Genomic DNA, 23277 nt, shown 5'->3' on the forward strand with positions numbered 1-23277 from the left:
TCATTGTAATAAATCAGCATATAATTATAAGCCCAGCCTATTGGAATTGTCCCCCGCACTCACGCCAGCCTGTTTCACAACTGTACATAAAAGGCATGCAGTTGGTGGGCTGCACTTTGAGGGGAACTCAGAGGTGAGTATACAGTAAAGTCGTGGAGTGCTTGCCCGGGTTGCCTGTTGGACTTGAAGGTTGAGGCATATTGTGGGGGGGGTGCAGAGGCAAAGGCTGCCCTGCGATTGAGTAAGCAGCACAAGCACATGTGGGGTGGGGGCAAGGGAAACAGCCACGCATTAAGGAAACCTTGTATAAAATGGCCATTCCTCTGCAGCTGAGACAGTTCAGGCGCAGACACATTGAAATGATTGGAGTCGGGCCTCTAGCTTCTCTGCCCACTCAAGCAACACAGAGGCATCAAAGTGCCACCAAGTGCTCCAGAGCTTTTCACCCCCTCAGGCACAGACTGCAAAGTAATGAGCGTTTGAGTGGGCTGCAGATCAGTTGGACGATTGGGCATGATGTACAATCTCCTTGCTAAAGCTGCCATGGAGCAGTCACTAGTGGAGGCACTCACAGCCCCTTGCAATGTCATCATCCCGGTTTGGACTAGTCTCCCCCATGGTCCAAGCTAACAGTGCAGCCCTGCAGTGCGGGTTAGGAGAATGTCTGCGCCTGAGCTGAGAGTACAGCATGCAGTCCAGTGGGTGAAACTGGCACCAATAGGATGTTGGGCGGAGGTGGGTGAGATTTTGGGCAGCCATGCAGCACACTAATCTCAGGCCATCCAAGTGATGGCCAGCTCTCTCTAGGAAGCGTTAAGGGGCCTTCAGACTTAACCAAGAGAGGTTCTCAGTATACCCAAGCTAACCCATGCGTCTCTCTGTTTCATCCTGCAGGAGCACAACATCAGGATCATGGAGTCTGGTGACCTAACTGTATACCTCATGGCTTACAGAGAGCGAAAATGACAGTGAAGAGAATGACGGAGGTTCTTGGCTATGCAGAGGGAGGAGCAGCACCCTCAGGAAGAGGGGGCAGCTTGGGATCCCACACACGCCGCTGAAGAGCAACAGCGAACCTTCACTGGTCGGCACATAGCTAGACCCAGGGCCCTTGGACACCGCCTTTCATTCCTGCAGGTGACCGAGAGCCAGTGTCGCCGAAGACTGTGCATATCTAGGGAACAGGTCAGTCACATCTGCCAGCTACTGCAGGATGTGGCGCCACGGGGACATGGAGGGCATCCACTGCCAATGGCCATGGTGTTCAACTTCTACACCAGTGGCTCCTTTCAGGGCTCCACAGGTGACCTCCGTGAGATATCACAAGCCGCCACCAACAAATACATCCATGAGGTCACAGATGCCATTCTTCACGAGGGCACACAACTTTGTGCATTTTGCCCAGGAACAGGACAGCCAGGATGTAAGACCGCTGGGATTTGCTGAGATCTCGGGTTTCCCACAGATGCAGGGTGCCATCGACTGCACTCACGTGGCACTTAGATCTCCATCGCAACAAGCAAGGGCTTCCATTTGCTGAATGTGCAGCTGGGGTGCAAGCACCACAAAGGGATCCTGCAGGTCTGCATATGGTTTCGAGGAAGTGTGCATGGCTCCTACATCCTCAGTCAATCACAGATCCCTGATGTCTTCTAAGGTCCACAGAAGCTGCAGGGTTGGCTTCTCATGGACAAGGGCTACCTGCGGAGGACGTGGCTGATGATATCCATGTGGCAGCCTCAGACTGCAGCACAGTGAAGGTATAACCAGGCTCATGCTGCAACTCGCAACTTGGTGGAGCAAACTATCAGGATGGTGAAGATGAGGTTCCAGTGCCTGGACCGGTCTGGTGGTGCCCTGCAATATAGTCCACAGATGCTGTCACCCAACGTCGTTGCCTGCTGCACCCTTCACAACCTGGTGCTGTAACAGGGAAAGGAGCTGGCTGAGAAGGAGCTGGTTGTCTCCTCTGATGAGGAGGGTGCTGATGGGGATAAGGGTCAGGAGGTCCTTGAAGGTGACAAAGACAGGGATGAGGCCCTTGCACTGGCCAGATGGGGCAGGGTGCTCTCGGTAGGTCCTCTTAGCTGCTAGATTTGTGGAAGACATGCAGTGAGGAGACACTATAGATCCTCACATTCCATCTGTGAACATTTGACTCTAACCTGGACGATGGAAGCATACATCCCTCTGTGATAAGGCTCCTGTCATGGAGATGCTGCAGAAGCCCTAATAGTCACTTGATTGCAGGAGGATGATGACGACATGCAGTGAGGACACTCCGTAGATCTTCACATAGCCTCTAAGAACATCTGACTCCTGTCTGGCTGAGAGAAGCTTGCTTGCGTTCTGTGATCAGGGTCATATCATAGAGACGCAGCCATGAAACTTTAAAAGCAACTGATCGTTTGTCCACCTTCAGCACCTGAGCCCTTCAGGAGTCACTGGTCACTGATGCTGAAGAAATGGGGGCCAGCCCCACCTTAAAGGCGCTGAGAGCACACAGAGAGAACAACGGATCTCTGTGACCCTGCCTATGACAATCTGGCAGCAATGACAAGCGCCATCGTGGTGCAGGCCTCACTAATATGTCCAGGGAGTGTAAGGCCGGACCATTACATTAGTCTGAAGGCTGCACAGAGCACAGGGAAGAGGCCCTGGACCTTATCTTGTGGAGAAAGGTTTCATATCTGAGTGACAAGAAAACTGCTCATCAGGACAAGGAGCCATAGGCAGGGAGACATTCTTGATAGTTTATTGACAATAGTGAAAATTATGTACAAGTAATTAACATCCATGCCCAGGCTGTGCAACTACATCTTCTTAACTTGTCCCGCCCGATTGTTTGTCCCTCTTCCGTGGCTACGTTCGCGGCCGGATGTCCCTGGAGAGGGAGCACGCGGTGTCTGCTGGCACTCTCGAGGCCTTCCGTGCCCGGTGGGCACCGCGGGGACTGGGGTGTTTTGTTGACCCCTTTAATCACATTTTGGTTTAAAGTTTGTAAGTTTCCTTTAAACTTTGTTCTTGGTTTTACAGCTGACCTGAATTAGGGGCTGTGCCTGATTTATCCCAATTTTGTTAATTTGGTTTTATTGGTTTTAACTCAAAAGAGTTACATCTTCTTAACTCCTCCCGCCCGATTGTTTGTCCCTCTTCCGCGGCTACGTTCATGGCCGGGTGTCCCTGGAGAGGGAGCACGCGGTGTCTGCCAGCACTCTCAAGGCCTTCCATGCTCGGTGGGCACCGCAGGGACTGGGGTGTTTTATTGACCCCTTTAATCACATTTTGGTTTAATGTTTGTAAGTTTCCTTTAAACTTTGTCCTTGGTTTTACAGCTGACCTGATTTAGGGGCTGTGCTTGTTTTAGCCCTTATTTTGTTAATTTAGTTTAATTGTTTTAACTCCAAGAGTTACATCTTAACTTTCCTAATCCTGCTGCTACACCTTGATGCTCCCCGGACATCCATAGCAGAGGTGGAGGCAGCCTGCTGACTGCTATGCTCTGTCTGTGATGACATTGGCAGGCATCCTCGGGAGAGACGAGACTTGGAGGGCCCTGCCTGCTTTCGGCGCCCTGCTTTGTGGCAGTGGCACCCTCCTGTGGAGCTGCAGCTGCTGAGGTCACAGGAAGAGGGGATTCAGATGGGCCGGACACCTCCGGAGTCAACTGGATTGATGGCCTCCGTATGGGTGCCCAAGGGCCCCTGGCTGACTCCTTGAGGAAAAGAGGTAGTTGGAGTGAGATCGAGCTGCCCCGCACACCTCTCACATACACACCTATGGAGGACAACAATGGCATCAGGGATGAAGTTGAGCGCACACAGCAGTGCAGCAACAGCATCCTGGACCAAGGTCTCCATGGTGGCTGCCATCCTACCAGTGTTGACCTCAGTGCATTGCCATGCTGGCGCTATCACCTCAGCCCGAAGGCAGACAGATTCCTCTATCATGCCTTGCAATCGGAGGAGTGCAGCGGACATCCCAACCTGGTGTTTCCGAGCTTGCCTTTGCAGCTCCAGCTACTGTGACATGACCCAATCCAGAGGCTTGTCATCTGACTTGGACTCAGCAAATTTCTGGCCTCCAGCAGCCCTCTGAGTGCCGGGCACCTGGGAAGTCCCTTCCGATGTCTACTGTGGATCAGACAGTGCGATATGCTCACCAGATTGTGATCCCGAGGCTACTCTAAAGCTAGGACCCACCGAGATGTGTGTCTCTGCACTGGCAGAGAGTGTGGGTGAGCGCTGTGACAGGACTTCAAGGAGGGTGCCTCCGGATTCCTCTTCAGAGGTTTCTTTGGGGCTTTATTGGAGGCCCTGGGTCATGGACTCTGTCGACTATTTCCCAGGCATACCTACGGAAGCAAGGGGAGGTCATTAGTGCCTGGAAGTGGCCTGTGAAATAGGACACATCAGTCACAGCATAGCGGTCTGATGGATGTTGCCCTGCTGGATCTTCACTTGGTGGAGCACTGCAATCCTTAGTGTCAGCACATAAACGGTCCAGATCCTCACTGGCCAAAAGGTGCTCAAGGGATGCGTCATTGAACCTGTAGCTGCAGTCATTTTGCCGTTCGAAGCCATGCCTTCTTTGCAGCAATCGTGGGCTGGAAGCAATGAGAGGTATGTGCGTGGCCATTCGCCTCAGTTGATCTATGGCGGTGGTTATGCCCAACGTGACCCTCCTCCCACTCCTCTTCATCTAACCATACATCTACCTATCAAGTGAGTGCATTAATCTCAGAACTGTGCTCGAACATCAGTGCACATTATATGCTTAAGCGAAGCATGATATCCACATTTTTCTGACTCAAAGGCTTAAAACCAATCGTGCCAGTAACTGAGGCAACTGACACTAGTGAAGAATAGTGGCCTGTTGGTGACCCTGGCCAAAAGTGAAATTCAGGGCTATACTGTTTTTAAACATGCTTAAACTCAACTTAGCTGTTTCGCTTTTTAATTGGATTTTCCACTGGAACAATGATACATTCAACATATTTCTAACAAAATTGCTGTGTCAGCACACAAAATTAATTCATAACACAACATGAATAGCAAATTGAAAAAGACACAATGGGCAGATTTTGCAGTCAGCAACGAGGCACTGCTGTGCATCACTGATGTGAAAGAAAAAGTTCCATGAAGAACAAGTAATCTCTGTGGTGCGGCTTCCCCTTTCCCAATGACATTCAAGAGGATCTCCAGGCATCCAACAGCAATGATACAAACAAACGTACATACAAACTAGTAGCAGTAGTAGCAGGCCACTCGGCCCTTCAAGCCTGCTCTGCCATTCAACAAGATCATGATTTCATTGTAACCTTCCGCCTACCCCCATTAACATACGGACATATGAACATATGAAATGGGAGCAGAAGTAGGCCATTCGGCCCCCTCGAGCTTGCTCCACCATTCATTAAGATCATATGTTTGTGTTTTGAATTCCACATTCCCATCTACCCCCAATAACCTTTGATTCCCTTGCCTAACAAGAATCTATCTACTTCCACCTCAAAATAGTCAATTACCCCACTTCCATCGCCTTCTGAGGCAGAGAGTTCACTCCTTTCACTCCCTTGTTTCACCCCTTCACTCAAAAATCTATCTAGTTCTGCCTTAAAAATATTCAAAGACTCTGCTTTCACTGCCTTTTGAGGAAGTGAGTTCCAAAGACTCACAACCCTCTGAGAGAAAAAAAATTATCCTCATCTCGGTTTTAAATCCCTTCTTTTTAAACGTGACCCCTAGTTCTAGATTCTCCAACAAGAGGAAACATCCTCTCCACATTTACTCTGTCAAGACCCCTCAGGATCTTAAAGGTTTCAATCAAGTCACTTCTTACTCTTCTAAACTCCAGTGGACAGAAGTCTAATCTGTCCAACCTTTTCTCATAAGGTAACCAATCCTGGTATTAGCCTACTAAACCTTCTCTGAACTGCTTCTAATGCATTTATACCTTCCCTTAAATAAGGAGACTGATATTGTACACAGCACTGCAGATATGGTCACACCAATGTCCTGTACAACTGAGGCATAACCTCCCTACTTTTATATTCAATTCTGCTCACAATAAACAATAATATTCTATTAGCTTTCCAAATCACTTGCTGTACCTGCATACTAGCCTTTTGTCATTCACTCACTAGGACACCCAGGGTCTCTGAATCTCAGAGCTTTGCAATCTCCTACCATTTAGATAATATGCTTCTTTTTTATTCTTCCTGCCAAAATTGGCAATTTCTGCATTATACTCCATTTGTCAGGTCTTTGCCCATTCACTTAACCTATCTATGTCACTTTGTAGCCTCCTTACGTCCTCTTCACAATTTGCCTTCCTACCTACCTTTGTATCATCAGCAAATTTAGCCACCATTCCTTCGGTTTCTCCATCCAAGTCATTTATATCAATAGTAAAAAGTTGAGGCCCCAGCACTGATCCCTCTGGCACACCACTCGTTACATCCTGCCTGCCAGAAAAAGACTCATTTATGGCTACCTTTTGCTTCCTGTAGCTAGCCAGTCTTCTATCCATGCCAATATGTTGCCCCCTGCTCCATGAACTATTATTTGCTACAATAACCTTTGATGTGGCACTTTATGAAATGCCTTCTGGAAATTTAAGTACAGTATATGCACTTTATCCACAGCACATGTGGCTCCTTCAAAGAACTCCAATAGATTCGTTAAAAATGATTTCTCTGTCACAAAACCATGCTAACTCTACCTGATTGCATTAAACTTTTCTAAGTGCCCTGTTATAAAATCTTTAATAATAGCTTAGATTCATAGAGTTTTACAGCATGGAAAGAGGCCTTTTGGCCCATTGTGTCCACACCCATCATCAAGCCCATATCTACTCTAATCCCATTTTCCAGCACTTGGCCCATAGCCTTGTATGCTATGGCATTTCAAATGTTCATCTAAATACTTTTTAAATGAAGTTTCCCACTGCTATCACCCTTTCAGGCAGTGAGTTCCAGATACCCCCCAACCCCTGGGTGAAAGCATTTTTCCTCAAATCCCCTCTATACTTGCCTCTTACCTTAAACCAATGCCCCCTGGTTATTGACCCCTCCACTAAGGGGAAAGCTTTTTTCCTATCTACCCTATCTATGCCCCTCATAATGTTGTATACCTTAATCAGGTCCCCCCTCAGCTTTCTCTGCACTAAGGGAAACAACCCCAGCCTATCTAATCTCTCTTCATAGCTGAAACGCTCCAGCCCAGGCATATCCTGGTGAGTCTCCTCTGCACCCTCTCCAGTGCAATCACATCTTTCCTATAGTGTGGTGACCAGAACTGTACACAGTACTCCAGATATGGCCTCACTAACACTTTATACAGCTCCATCATAATCTCTCTGCTCTTGTACTCAGTGCCTCAACTAATAAAAGGCAAGTACCCCATATGCCTTCTTAACCCCCTTATCAAACTGTCCTGCTGTCTTCAAGGATCTCTGGACATGCACACCAAGGTCCATCTGATCCTCTGTACTTCCTAGGGTCCTACCATTCATCCTGTACTCCCTTGCTTTGTTAGTCCCCCAAAATGCATCACCTCACACTTTTCAGGATTAAATTCCATTTGCCACTTTTCTGCCCATCTGACCAGCCTGTCTATATTGTCCTGTAGTCTAAGGCTTCCCTCCTCATTATTTACCACACCACCAATTTTCATGTCATCTGCAAACTTACTGATCATACTTCTACATTCACGTCTAGATCATTAATGTACATTACAAGAAGGAAGGGACCCAACACCAAACCCTGTGGTAAACCACTGGACACAAGCTTCCAGTCACAAAAACAACCTTTGACCATCACCCTCTGCCTCCTGCCACTAAGCCAATTTTGGATCTAATTTGCCAAATTGCCCTGGATCCCATGGGCTCTTACCTTCTTGACCAGTCTCCCATGTGAGACCTTGTCAAAAAGCCTTACTGAAGTCCATATAGACCACATCAACTGCACTACCCCAATCTACACACCTCATCACCTCCTTGAAAAATTCAGTCAAATTTGTTAGACATGATCTTCCCCTGACAAAGCCATGCTGACTATCCTTCATTAATCCTTGCCTCTTCAAGTGGAGATTAATTCTGTCCCTCAGAATCTTTTCCAAAAGTTTCCCTACCACTGACGTTAAACTCTCTGGCCTACAGTTCCCTGGTTTATCCCTACCACCTTTCTTGAATAATAGTATTACATTAGCTGTCCTCCAGTCCACTGGCACTTCTCCTGTGGTCGGGGGGATTTGAAAATTAATGTCAGGGCCCCTGCAATCTCCTCCCTTGCCTCCCACAGCAGCCTGGGATATATCTCATCTGGACCTGGGGATTTATCCACTTTTAAGCCTGCTAAAATCACGAATACCTCCTCCCTCTCAATGCTAATTTGTTCAAGTATATCACTGTCCCCCTCCCTGCTTTCTACTCCTATATCGTCCTTCTCCATACTGAACACAGATGAAAAGTAATCATTTAAAACCTCATCTATGTCTTCCGGCTCCTCACAGATTGCCGCTTTGGTCCCTGATGAGCCCTATTCATTCCCTGGTTATCCTCTTGCCCCTAATATACTTACAAAACACCTTTGGATTTTCCTTTATTTTACTCTCCAGTGTTTTTTCATGGCCCCTCTTCACTCTCCTAATTTTTTTTAAGCAACCCCCTGCACTTTCTATACTCCTCTAGGGCTTCAGCTGTTTTGAGCCCTTGGTATCCACCGTAAGCTTCCCTTTTTTTCCTATCCAACCCTGTACATTCTTCGACATCCAGGGTTCTCTGGACTTGTTGGTCCCACCTTTCACCTTTACAGGAACATGTTGGCCCTGAACTCTCACTGTTTCCTTTTAGAATGACTCCCACTGCTCTGATGTAGTTGCTCCCAGTCCACTTTGGCCAGATCCTGTGTTATCATATTAAAATCGTCTTTCCCCCAATTCAGAACTTTTATTTCAGGCCCATATTTAGCCTTTCCCATAACTACCTTAAATCTTACTAAGTTATGGTCTCTAACGTCAAAATGCTCCCCCACTGACACTTCTACCACTTGCCCGGTTTCATTCCCTAAAATTAGGTCCAGTACCGACCGCCCACTCTCTTGTCGGACTTTTCTAACATTTCTCTTATGACATATTAAGCTTAACTGGCCTGTTGTTTCTTGCTTTCTGTCTTCCTCGCTTTTTTAATAAAGGAGTTACATTTCCTATTTTCCAATCTAATGGAACCTTCCCCGAATCTAGGGAATTTTGGAAAATTAAAACCAACGCATCAACTATTTCACTAGCCACTTCTTTCAAGACCCTAGGATGAAGTTTATCAGCAAACAGGAATTTGTCAGTCTGCAGCTCCAACAATTTGCTTAATGCCACTTCTCTGGTGATTATAGTTTTCCTAAGTTCCTCCCTCCCTCCATTTCCTTATTTCTGAGATGTTGCTCGTATCCTCTATAATGAAAACCATGGCAAAATACCTGTTTAATTCAGCTTCCATCTCCTTACTTTCTGCTATTAATTCCCCAGATTCACTCTCTACAGGACCAACGCTCACTTTGTTAACTCTTTTCTTATTTAAATATCTGTAGAAACTCTACCATCCATCTTGATATTTCCAGCTAGCTTTCTCTCATACTCTGATTTTTCCCTCCTTGTTAATCTTTTTGTCACTCTTTGCTGTTCTTTATATCTTATCCAATCTTCTGACCTGCCACCCACCTTTGTGCATTTTATCATCTTTCTTTAAGTTTGATTCTATTTTTAACTTTTTCAGTTAATCACAGATGGTGGGTTCTCCCCTTGGAAGTTCTCATTGGAATGTATCTATTTTGCATATTCTGAAATATCCCTTTAAAAGACTGCCACTGCATCTCTATGTCAGCACACAGGTAAGCAGCCAATCGTATTGGAATATTTATACACAGCAAACCAGGAAGTCCATCCATCCATTTTCAGATCGCTTCTCCTGGTGAGGGTCGCGATGGTGGTAAACTGAGCAGGGTGATCAGACTTCCCTTTCTTCAGCCACAGATTCCAGCTGCTCTTGGGGGATTCCCAGCCATTCCCAGCCAGCTGAGAGATTTGTGTCCTGGGTCAGGCTCAAGATCTCCACCTGGTGCCCCCACCAGGGGGCATCCTTATCAGATGCTCGAACCACGTCAACTGGCCCCTCTTGATCTGGAGGAGCAGTGACTCTACTTCGAGGCACTCCCGGATTGCTGAACTCCTCACCCTGTTCCAGAGAGTATGCATGGCATGCCTGAGGAGAAACTTCATTTTCACCACTTGTACCCGCAATCTTACTCTTTCGGTCATTATCCGCAGTTCGTAACCATTGGTGAGGGTGGGGACGTAGATCGACTGGTAAACCGACAGCTTCATCCTAAAACTCAGCTTCTGCTTCACCACCACGGACCGGCAGTGCGCCCTCCGAGCTGCAGCCACTGCACCAATCCGCTGGTCAAACTCACGCTCCCCCCGCCATCACTCACGAACAAGATCCCGAGATACTTGACCTCCTCCACTAAGGGGAGTTGTTCCCCCCTCACCTAGAGAGCAAGCCACTCTTTTCCGGGAGTGAAGCATAACTTCTGATTTGGAGGTGCCTATCCGCATCCCAGCCACGTCACACTCAGCAGCGAAACTCTTGAGTGCTCACTGGAGATCACAGTCGGATGAGGTGAGAAGCATAACATCATCTGCAAACAGCAGAGATGCTGCCCTCAAGCCTCAAAATTGGATACTCTCTGTACCTTGGCTGCATATTGATATCCTCTCCATGAAAATCACAAACAGGAAGAGAGTAACTTTGTCGAGGTAGGGGGGCTTGTGTGATCCAATGAACCTTGGAGCTATGTCATCTGAAGGCTAGAACTCCTGGTAGGGTCTCCCTCAGCGAACAGGTCCAAGGTAAGGTTCCAGACAAAGAGTGATCCGCCAAAGATCCCCATGATGGTTCTAGAAATAACACAGGGAATCTGGCCCAGAACAGGGATACCAACCCTGGAGCCAGGCCTGGGAGTGGTGTTCGCTGGCGAGAGCCTGGTGACTGGGCCACCCATATAGCCGGGCCGGGCTCAGCCCAAAATGGCTTTGTGGAGCCACCTTGTGGGGCCCACCACCCCCCACCACCCACAAGGCGAAGGGTGGGGTTGGGTGTGATGCCAGTATGGCAGTGAGCAAGAACCTGGAAGTCAAAAGTATTTAATATCCTTCAACTTTAATTTAAATTTTCAGATATGAAATAAATTGTGATTGGATTAAGATAAAAGCTAAAACAAAGATAAGCCAACTTTTTTTAAAAAAGCATTTGTAATTCTTAAAATTTTTAAGAAAAGAGAGAAATCTGACATTCCACAAATATAAATGAGCTCCTCGTGGCCAATGAGGGTGTTTAGCAGTCATTATGAACTTAGTACACCATGAAAAACCCAGTTACATCTCATTCAAAAAGATATAACTTTCTCAAGAGTTTTACAGGCAGATGAAAAATGAAATTGTGGAAGTTCTCAACAATTAATGGACTTTCCAGTGATTATTGTCTTGGGGTGTCTCAAGAGTGCATCATCTGGAGAAATATAGGATCTTTGACAGCAACTTCTGGATTTCTGCTTTCTCCTGTGCATGTTTCCACTCCAGAAGGTGTTGTCATTTTCAATGGAGCAATGCTGGCAAATGCTGATAGTGTCACCTCATTACCAACGCAAAATGGAGGCCAACACTGTAGAATGTGAGCATGGAATATTTGGCAACGATTCTGCAGATTGAAGTTAGTAGTGATGTGAGTAATGAGCATGCTAACAAAATTGCCTATTCATTTTAAATCTCTTAATGGGGTTTGTGCTGGTGATGAAAGTGAACTGTAGCCCAGAATAACTAATGCTCCATATGCAAAGACACAGCTGCAATTGAAAAAGAATTGCTATCCTACTTCAAAAACAGTGATCTGGCTTTCTTTTTGTTTTAAATGTTAGAAATCTCTACATATGCCCTACTAAGAGTCTGGACAGTCCAGTCCAACACTTAGCAGGTGGTAAAGCTGATGCTTTAGTCTCTCAGTCAACATTTTGCTCACAGCGGTGAACAATTGCCCCTGCAGAGTTAGCAAGAATTTGCAGTGATGCTGGCTGCATACACAGCATTTTACGCAGTGGTATCTGTGAGAACAGCCAATAAAGATTCTGTTGTAGATAGAGAAAATGCACAGTGCAGTAGCTTGCCAGTATTGTCACTGTAAGAAATACTACATTTTAAGTGCAATAAAGTTCAATGTGGGAAAGTGTGAGGTCTGAGAAAGACAAATTGGAATGTTTTCTTAATGGTGAGAGAATAAAAGCTGCGGTGGAGTAAAGAGATTTAGGTGTACACAAATCAGTAAGAACTATTTTTTAAAAATTAATTCTTGGGGATGCAGATGTAATGAATAAGGCTGGCATTTGATGTCCATTCATGGTTGTCGTAGAGAAGGTGGGGCTGGGCCTTTTTGAAGTACAATTGAGTAGCTAGGCCAGGCAGTTAAGAGTCAAACATGCTGGTGTGAGATTGTGGGAGAAATCTTAAAGTAAAAAAATTGGAAGGGTTTAGGTTGGGTGGGTGAGGGGGAGAGGTGGGGTTAAAGTCCGAGAAATTTATTTTCTAACCTAATCTGCCTAACTGAGAACTGAATTTGGGAGACAGCCAAAAAGCTCCATGGTGATGGGTTGGAACCCTAAATATGATAATGAGACTGAGTTCCTCATTGCCATTATATATTTCAACTTTAACTCGGGTTGGCTGACGTTCCTAAACACTTGGACAGCTGATATCTTCATCGAGGTGAGGACTTGGTGGATTCAGGAAGTTAATGCCTTAACAAAAACCTTCGTGATCCAGCTGCTGGACCATAAGACTATAAGACATAGGAGCAGAAATTAAGCCATTCGGCCCATCGAGTCTGCTACGCCATTCAATCATGTCTGATAAGTTTCTCAACCCCATTCTCGTCGTAACCTTTGATCCCCTTACCAATCAAGAACCCATCTATCTCGGACTTAAATACACTCAATGACCTGGCCTCCACAGCCTTTTGTGGCAATGAATTCCATAGATTCACCAATCTCTGGCTAAAGAAGTTTCTCCACATCTCTGTTCTAAAAGGTCTTCCCTTTACTCTGAGGCTCTGCCCTCGGGTCCTAGTCTCTCCTCCTAATGGGAACATCTTCCCCATGCCCACTCTATCCAGGCCTTTAAGTATTCTGTAAGTTTCAATCAGATCTCCCTTCATCCTTCTAAACTCCATCAAGTTTAGACCCAGATTCCTCAAAAGTTCCTCTTATGTTAAGCCTTTCATTCCTGGGATCATTCTCTTGAAGCTCCTCCGGACCCTCTCCAGGGCCAGCACATCCTTCTTGAGATACGGTGCCCAAAATTGCTCACAATATTCTAAATGTGGTCTGACCAGAGCCTTATAACGCCTCAGCAGCACATCCCTGCTTTTATATTCCAGTCCTCTCGAAATAAATGCCTACATTGCATTTCCCTTCCTAACTACCGTGTCAACCTGCAGGTTAACCTTAAGAGAATCCTGGACTAGGACTCCAAGTCCCTTTGCACTCCAGATTTCTGAATTCTCTCCCCATTTAAAAAATGGTCTACACCTCTATTCTTCCTACCAAAGTGCATGACCTCACACTTCCCCACGTTGTATTCCATCTGCCACTTCTTTGCCCATTCTCCTAACCTGTCCAAATCCTTCTGCAGCCTCCCCGCCTCCTCAATACTACCTGTCCCTCCACCTATCTTTGTATCATCTGCAAACTTAGCCAGGATGCCCTCAGTTCCTTCATCTAGATCATTCATGTATAAAGTGAAAAGTTGTGGTCCCAACACTGACCCCTGCAGAACTCCACTAGTCACTGGCCGCCATCCTAAGAATGACCCCCTTATCCCCACTCTCTGCCTCCTGCCAGACAGCCAATCTTCTATCCATGCTAGTACCTTGCCTCTAACACCATGGGCTCTTATCATACTGAGCAGCCTCCTGTACGGCACCTTGTCAAAGGCCTTCTGGAAGTCCAAGTAGATAACATTCATTGGCTCTCCTTTGTCTAACCTACTCATTACCTCCTCAAAGAATTCTAACAGATTTGTCAGGCATGACCTCCCCTTGATGAAACCATGCTGACTTTCCCTGATTTTTCCATGCACTTCCAAGTATTCTGAAATCTCATCCTTAATAATGGACTCTAAAATCTTACCAACGACCGAGGTCAGGCTAATCGGCCTGTAATTTCCCGTCTTTTGCCTCACTCCCTTCTTAAAAGGGGGGTTACATTAGTGATTTTCCAGTCCTCTAGGACCCTCCCTGACTCCAGTGATTCCTGAAAGATCACCACTAATGCCTCCACTATCTCTTCAGCTATCTCCTTCAGAACTCTGGGGTGTAATCCATCTGGTCCAGGTGATTTATCCACCTTCAGACCTTGCAGTTTTCCTAGTACCTTCTCCTTGGTAATGGCCACCATACTCACCTCTGCCCCCCGACTCTCTTGAACTTTGGGGATGTCACTCGTGTCTTCCACTGTGAAATCTGATGCAAAGTACCTATTCAGTTCCTCCGCCATTTCTTTGTTCCCCACTACTACTTCTCCAGCGTCATTTTCCAGCAGCCCAATGTCCACTTTTGCCTCTCTCTTACCCTTTATATATCTAAAAAAACTCTTGCTATCTTCTTTTATATTACTGGCTAGTTTACCCTCATATTTAATCTTTTCCCTTCTTATTTCTTTTTTAGTTGTCCTCTGTTGGTCTTTGTAGGCTTCCCATTGCTCTTCGCCACATTGTATGCTTTCTCTTTAGCTCTTACGCTGTCCCTGACTTCCCTTGTCAGCCATGGTTGCCTTATCCTCCCTTTTGTAAGCTTCTTCTTCCTAGGGATGTATTTTTGCTGTGTCTCCCAAATTACTTCCAGAAATTCCTGCCATTGCTGTCCCACTGTCTTACCTGCTAGGCTCATCTTCCAGTCAATTCTGGCCAGCTCCTCCCTCATGCCTCTGTAGTTGTCTTTATTCAACTGTAATACGTTACATCTGATTCCAGTTTTTTCCTCTCAAATTGCAGGGTAAATTCTATCATATTATGGTCACTTCCTCCTTCACCTTAAGCTCCCTTATCAAATCTGCCTCATTACACATCACTAAATCTAGAATTGCTTGTTCCCTAGTGGGCTCTACCAAAGGCTGCTCCAAAAAGCTAGGCTGAGGAGCCTCCACAGGTCCCTCCCATGACCTTTCTCTTGGGGCCTCCAATCCCAGCACCACAAAAAGGCCCCAATTTCCCAGCACCACTAGGCCCTGGAACTCCATCACCATCAGGCCCAAGATCTCCCAACATCACCAGGCCGCAATCACCCCTGCCAGCCAACTACTGATCACCCTCCGCCAATAGACCTCTGAACACCACCGCACCCCAGAACCCCACTGTCCTGGCCTCTGATCCCGGCAGAGGCTCCTGTCCCCTCATCTCAGGTTCCTGACCTCCTGATGCCCTCAGGTATCGGCAACCTATCCAACCCCAGCCCCAAACAATTCCTCACCTCAACCCTGATTGACACCCCTCCTCTTTCCCCAATTCAATCCCTCTGCTCTCTGCCCAACCAATCAATCCAATCAATCAATCCTCTCATCTACTTCCAACTGATCCCCTTCTCCACCCCTAATTTATACCCTTCCTGTACTCCAAATCACCGTCTTCAACCCCAAATATAATCCCCTCCTCTAATTTTAATCAACGCCCTTTACTACCCCAACTGACCCACTTCTCTGCTCTAATCTCAAACACTCCCCATCTACTCCTAAAGTAACCCCTTCACCATCGACGATCATCACACTCCTCTAACTCTATTCAACTACCTTCCTCTACCTCCAATCAAATCTCCTCCTCTATCTTTAATTGCCTCCTGTCTTCCTCTTCTCTAACAGATCAAACACCCTCCTCTCCCCTGATTAGTCCCCTCCCTCCTCCCATTAATTGCCCATCCTTTCCTCCACTCCAATCAATCCCTCTCTCCTCTTCCTTGATCACCACCGCAACTCCCACCATCCCGCCCCCAGCCCAGCCACCCAACCTCCTGCCCACTCCAGCACGGATGTAACTGCGCCTGCAGCCTTCATGGGCTAAATCCCTGGCCCACTGGAGCACAAGCTTATCAATCAGGTTGGCCTCTGGATGGGGAACCAATTGGTGACATAACACACACAACACAGCATGTGTGGGAATTCTGGATTGTGGGTTCCCCGTGACTTTCTGACCAACCTGCTCCCTGTGGTTCAAATTAGCTAAAAATTCAGCCTTTTGTATTACATATTGGCCAGACCAGAAAAGGAAAGGAATGTGCAAATGGTACAGCAACTTCAGATGAGGGCAGTTGAACAGTTTAACTCAAAATTCAGATATGCCTTCCTTCTCAGTTTTTGCAATGTTGCTCTCTCAATCCTCCAATCTGACGGGTTAGGGATAGACACAATTGTCATGTTCACTCAGGTCTCAGACACCCAGTTTTTCTCACTACAGCATTATCAGTTTGAAACTTCAACAACTTGCCACACAAAAAAGTTTTAAAACCTTTATCACTGCAGCTACTGTGCGGTGCCCTCCTACAGCCAAATTAGGCTCATTATCTTTGGTACTTTGTTCTTTGTTGGCTTTTCACTTAAAGGGACTGTTAGAAATGTGTGACCTGTTTCTGACTCATTTGTCAAGTTTTGATAGAATAAATTGGACATGGCTGCAGTATTTCTCATTAATTCTAATGAAAAGAATAGGGGCTGCATCAAAACACATGAAATTTTATTTAATAGGATTCACTGTATTAGCCCTTTTCTCCTGCGATTCTAGATTTTATCTGAAGTTCCAATAATTGAATTCAAAATGATCCCCTTCTTCAGTTCCCCTCATACTTAAAAAGGAATCCATCCTCAACGTTTCTTAACTCTGTGCAACTAAGTAGATAAGCAGTTGCTTAATCTCTGAATGGTACTGTGTACATACTTGTCAATAGAAGTGATGCTTGTTAATGAGGCAAAATGGCCAAGGTCAGATTTTCTGTCGAGAGAGTCTCTGTCACTGTGACACCCTAAACAGCAGCTCTGTTGTGACATCCAAAATCCCATCACAAATGTCCAGTGATAGTGCAGAACCTTGTTTCACACTATTGAAACACTATGGCCTGATTTTTCAGGAGGCAGGCGGGAGCTGGCGACAGTGGTTGAGGAGCTGCCCACGATTGGCTCTGCACCACCATTTTATGTGGCTGGGCCTTAATACGCGAGACATTGCGCTCAGCGCTACCTGTGCGGGCAAGGGAGGAGGTGTCAGCTCTCTTCCGCGCATGCGTGCGAAAGTGCGCTTCAATCTCCCTGAGCACGGAGCTGCCTTGGGGAAATTGATTTAATGTTGAAATAATTAAATAAATGGTTTAAAAATTTATTTAAACATGTCCCCTCGTGTGAATGTGTCCCATGAGATGGGGCATGTTTTTATATTTAGGTAAAATTTTTCATTTATTTAATAAAAGCTTTAGGAAACCTCATCCTGCTCATGGATGAGATTTCCTGAAAAACGTGAAGGCCGTTTGGCCTTTTCACCTGCCTGCCAACCTTAAGGTTGGACGGACAGTGTTAACAATTAGATCAATTACTTTCTTAATGGCCTTAATAGGCTGTTTACATATTGGCCCGAGCATAGCCAACTCCGGCACGCCCCCACCGAACAAAACATCGTGGGACTGCGCGATGACATTGGGACGCACGCCCAACGTCATTGTGCGTCAGTTTACACGTCAGTGTGTCGGGCCTGCCTCTGCACGCCAACTGAAAAATCCTGCCCTATGTGATTTATAAAATACCAACAATATTAACATTTTTTAACATAAAGATAGGACAATTCTAATTGAAAATATTTATGTATCTGCAGCACAGATGCAAGTTCAATGTAAGCCTACTATATATGATCTTGATTTGTGGGTTCTAACTTCAAAGCTGCAACTCAATGGTGGGGGAATCCAGAACCAGGGGTCACAGTCTGAGGATGTGGGGTAGACCATTTAGGACTGAGATGAGGAGAAATTTATTCACCCAGAGAGTGGTGAGCCTGTGGAATTCATTACCACAGAAAGTAGTTGAGACCACAACATTGCATATTTTCGAGAAGGAGTTAGATATAGCTCTTGGGGCGAAAGGGATCAAAGGGTATGGGGAGAAAGCGGGAGCAGGCTATTGAGTTGGATGATCAGCCATGATCATAATGAATGGTGGAGCAGGCTCAAAGGGCCAAATGGCCTACTCCTGCTCCAAGGTTCTTTGCTTCTATATTTCTATGTTTCAATTTTGAACGAGATGCTGGTGGCACTCATCCTGAATATAAATGCTTGAGATCAGACTGGCTAATTTTCTGTGCTTCTCTATCTTTCATTAATGTTAGTCTTTGAAATGTATGAAAACCCCATCATTAAGTTCACACTCAGGAAAAATAAAAAGAGAAAAATGAAAACTAGAAATTTACATACCGTAGGCTGTGATGAAGAGGAAGGCGCTAATATGCCAATGAGACCTGAGGTAAGTGAGAGTCTTCTACCCTCAGAAGTGGGCTCTTTGCACAGATCTGTTTTACCCACTTTGGCATTGCTAGAGTAGGACCTGCTCAGCAGTTTGTGATGTTTCAGTCCATCTGAGTCCTCTGTCTTCAGAGTGCTGGAACAGGATTTGCTCAGCAGCTTATGTGGCTTCGGGACACTGTTGTGCTCACATCTGGGGTCGCCAGAACATGTCCTGCTCAGTAACTTATGGGGCTTCAAAGGAAGATTTTCATCTAACCTCATGGTAGCAGAACATGACCGACTTAAAAGTTTATGTGGCTTTGCAGAATTAGCCTGTTCAGCTCTGGGGTCACTGGAGAAAGAACGGCCAAGAGGTTTGTGAGGTTTGGAGTCACAACCATCTTCCACCTTGATAGTATTGGAACAGTTTCTCTTTAACAGTTTCTGCGATTTGGCAATCCCATCTTGTTCTGGTTTCAACTTTGATTTGCTTTTGCCACATCCAGGCGGAGGATAACTTGGCGACCTAGAATTGAAGCAATGCTATATTCAGTCTCAAATTTTAAGGTATTTCTAAATGTATATAATGGACAGCAACTACTAGGAACACTTTTGCATACACTCAACCATAGATTAATTATAGCATGTTAATCTAGTACATGAAGGTTCTGCTTGTGTACATTGTATAAATTAGAATTATGCACCTTTATGTGCAGAGTGAAAGTAGGCTGACTTACAAGTGTCCTTGTTGTTGGCAATGGACAGACCAACTCAACTGATAAGCATATTTACTTTACTGGGTTGCCTCTGATGACAAGAGTGGCAGTGAAGTAGTTAGCCTATCAACAATGCCAATGAGATGCATTGGGAGGAGTATGTTGAGGCACCTCAAACAATTGGGTGCTGGAACTTGCATCAGTCTTGGATGTTGGTGGACTGAGCTCTCAGACCAGCAATGTGGCTTTGAAATCTTTCCCCAACAGCAGTAAAGATTCTAATTAGATTGATGGTCAAGATTTGTGAGCGACTGCAGGTTGAACTTTTGCTGGTGATGTTAATGATAAATCCATTAAACGATGATTAAAGTCATGATGGCCAGGCAATGCTATAATGGATAGATGAATATTAAGGGGTGAATAAACAGCACAGAGCTTGTTGAACAGAGTTGAAAGTTATAGGTCTTGGGTTGTAATCTGCAGTGCCCTTCAACATGGACTCTGTCAGAATTTACAAGGTTAATAGGAGTGCACCTCATTATTAAAGAGCTGACAAGTACGAATGACTCAACTACTATGGAACTTCAGCTCCATAATATTTGGATTTGTAAATGTTGTGGCATTTTGGGTGGGCACACAGCGAGGCCAGGCAGACAGATGGAAGTTCAATCTTGTCACAAGTCCTGTGACACCATGGTGCCATAAAGGTTCTGGAGGACCACAAATATTGTACCATTGTTTAAAAAGGGAGAAAGATAGACAAAATACTTACAAGTCAATCTAACCTCAATTGTGGGAAAATTATTGGAAAAAATTCTGAGGGACAGTGTGAATCATCATTTAGAAAGGCACAGATTAAGCAAGGACATTCAGCAATGATTTGTTAAGGGAATGTTATTTCTGCACAGCTTGATTGAATTTTTTGAGACATTAATAAGGAAGGTCAAAGTTTGAAATAGCTCACTTTGATCGTAGCAAGGATTTTGGCAATGTCTCTCTGGAAGACTGGTCTAAGATGTAAATGCCCATGGGATCCAAGGCAAAGTGGTACCTTGGACCCAAATTTGGCTTAGTGACAGGAAGCAAAGGGTAACAGTCGGTGGATGTTTTTGTAAACATTGGTCCCTTAGAAGCAGAGGCAGGAGAATTTATCATAGGGAACAAGGAAATGGCAGAGGCATTTAACAAATATTTTGTGTCTGTCTTCACAGTACAGGACACAGGTTCCACACCAGAAACAGAATGATAACCTAGGGGCTAAAAAGTGAGGAAATTAGGGAAATTAATATCAGCAGAGATAAATTATTGGAGAAACCGAAGGGACTAAAATCTAAGAAATCTCTGGGACCTGATGGCCTACAAGGGTTCTAAAAGAGAAAGCTGCAGGAATAGTGAATGTGCTAGTTAAGATTTTCCAAAATTCTTTGGATTCCGCCAGATTGGAAGTTGGCAAATGTTACATTGTTTTTCAAGAAAGGAGGGAGAGAGAAAAAAATAATCTACAGGCCACTTAGCCTCACATCAGTTGTTCTGAAAATGCTGGAATCTGTTCAGGAACTCTTAACAATGCACTTAGAAAAGCATAGTATGATCAGAACAAGTCAACATTATTTTCTTAAAGGAAATTCCTGTTTGACAAATTTATTAAGAGTTTTTTGAGGATGCAACTAATAGGGTAGATAAAGGGGAACCAATAGATGTAGTATACCCAGATTTCTAAAAGGCATTTGATCCGGTGCCCCCCAAATGGGGCTTTTACAAGTTGGTAGGCAGTGAATAGTGGAGTACTGCAAGAATCAGTGCTGGGGCTTCAGCTATTTACAATGTATATCAATGACTTAGACGAAGAGGCAGAGATTAATGTATCTAATTTGCTGATGATACTAATCTTGGTGGAAAGGTAAAATGTGGGGAGGACACAGAGAGGCTGAAAAGAGTTTTGGCCAGAATTTTCTGGAGCTTCAGCGGGCGCGTGCCTGACCTGAACTTACGTGAAATCACATGAGAAGACATCGGGCACGTGTCCCAATGTCATGGCGCCCTCGTGCGATATTATGGTCAGCGAGTGCGTCTGGGATTCAGAAACATGCCCACCAACAATAAAAAGGGCAATTCAGTTCATTAAATATGCAATTGTCCCAAATTTTATGTGGCCCGTGCTCTTTTATACTTGGCGCACAAGCCAATTGGCCAGGTGGCATTCACGTTCTTTCACCATTCTTGATCCAGAATGGGATAAAAGGCCCAAATACGTTTGAGGTTTAATGATTCATAGCATTGCTGCAGTTGTTTGTCGTGTCATTATAAATAGTTCGGGGTATTTTTTCTACAGCTCCCCTGAGGCACCTTCACTTTGCTCGTGTGATGCCACCTGCCTACACCCTTACTTTTCTCAGCGCCTGCCCTTCCCCCAGCCCCCCAGCCCCCCATCCCCCTACTGTTGAGTGCATTTCCTGCTGGCAGGCAGTTAATTAGCAAGCCAGTGTGGAATTGCCATCGGGAGCCGATGGAGGGCGGGAGCGGGTTTCACATCTGCTTTTAGCCCCACCAATCACTCTCCTGCGCAAAGTGTAAAATTCAGGTCAGAGACTGGTTAGGCGAGTGGGCAACAAGATGGCAGATGGAGTACAACATGGGTAAGTGTGAAGTTATTCACTTTGGTCATAAGAATAAAAAAGCAGAGTATTTTTCAAAAGGTGAGAAACTTGTCAGTACTGATGTTCAAAGAGACTTGGGTGTGCCCGTACAAGGAATGCAGAAAATTAGCATGTAAGTACAGCAAGCAATTAGGAAGGCAAATGGTATGTTGGCCTTTAATGCAAGGGGATTGGAGTACAAGAATAAAGAAGTCTTGTTATAGTTGTACAGGGTTTTGGTGAGATCACATTTGGAATACAATAAACTGTGTACAGTTTTGGTCTTCACATTTAAGAAAGGGTATACTTGCACTGAAGGTGGTACAGTGAAGGTTCACTAAATTGGTCCCTGGGATGGGGAGGTTATGCTATGATGACAGGCTGAGTAAATTGGGCTTAAATCCTTTGGAGTTTAGAAGAATGAGAGACAATCTCAATGAAACCTACAAAATTCTCAATGGGCTTGATAGGATGGACACAGAGATTGTTTCCGCTGGTCAGAGAATCTAAAACACAGGTACACAGTCTCAGGATAAGGGGCCAATCATGTGGACTGAGATGAGGAGAAATTGCTTCAGTCACAGGGTGTGAATCTTTGAAATTCTCCACCCCAGAGGGTTGTGGATGCTCCATCGTTGAATACCTTTAAAGCTGGGATAGACAGACTTTTGGTCTCTCAGGGAATTAAGGGATATGGGGAGTGGGCAAGGAAATCAAGTTGCACCCCAAGATCAGCCATGATCGTATTCAATATGCCATATGGTCTACACCTGCTCCTATTTCATGTGTTCTTGCAATTTGCTGGAAGCTCTTAGGGGTGGGGGAATGTCACTGCCCTACTCGGGGCCTAATTCTGCATGGGCCCAACGCTACCCAATTAAATGTGTGGTTGCATTTAAATAGCTTTGGGCATCTCTTGGAGTGGGTTTCCCACTGGCTCTCCCACCAGCGGGCAGAACTTACACTAAATACAGCCCGAAGTGTCGTAACCTACACGGTTACAGAACAAGAGCCGGAAAGTAGGATTTGACTAGGTAGATCTTTTCCGGCTGGCAAGGTTCCTCTCTCTCTCTCTCCGCCCCCCACACAAACACCTTAAACTAGCTTATATTTCAACTCTTTCTTGGACTCGAACTCAAGTTCTGTCGAAGGGTCATGAGGACTCGAAACGTCAACTCTTTTCTTCTCCGCCGATGCTGCCAGACCTGCTGAGTTTTTCCAGGTAATTCTGTTTTTGTTTTTGTTCACAATGGGTTGAATGGTCTCTTCCTGAGCTATAAATTTATCTAAATCTATCATTACTAATATAAATAATAGTATGTTTACTGACATCTAAGCGTGATTTATGAGGCCATTAC

The 23277-nt window shown here is 45.4% G+C and overlaps 1 protein-coding gene across 2 annotated transcripts in view; it reads right to left on the minus strand.

The window, feature by feature from the left end:
• Nucleotides 1–23277, minus strand: part of parp8 (poly (ADP-ribose) polymerase family, member 8) — a 470797-nt gene that overhangs the window by 105425 nt on the left and 342095 nt on the right. For both annotated transcript variants that reach the window (XM_041197708.1, XM_041197699.1), the window contains exon 12: nt 18538–19093. In XM_041197708.1, coding sequence (XP_041053642.1) covers nt 18538–19093 — 556 coding nt within the window. The remainder of the gene's footprint in view (nt 1–18537; nt 19094–23277) is intronic.

This window comes from Carcharodon carcharias, chromosome 1 (genome assembly GCF_017639515.1).
Source record: "Carcharodon carcharias isolate sCarCar2 chromosome 1, sCarCar2.pri, whole genome shotgun sequence".
Lineage (NCBI taxonomy): Eukaryota > Metazoa > Chordata > Chondrichthyes > Lamniformes > Lamnidae > Carcharodon > Carcharodon carcharias.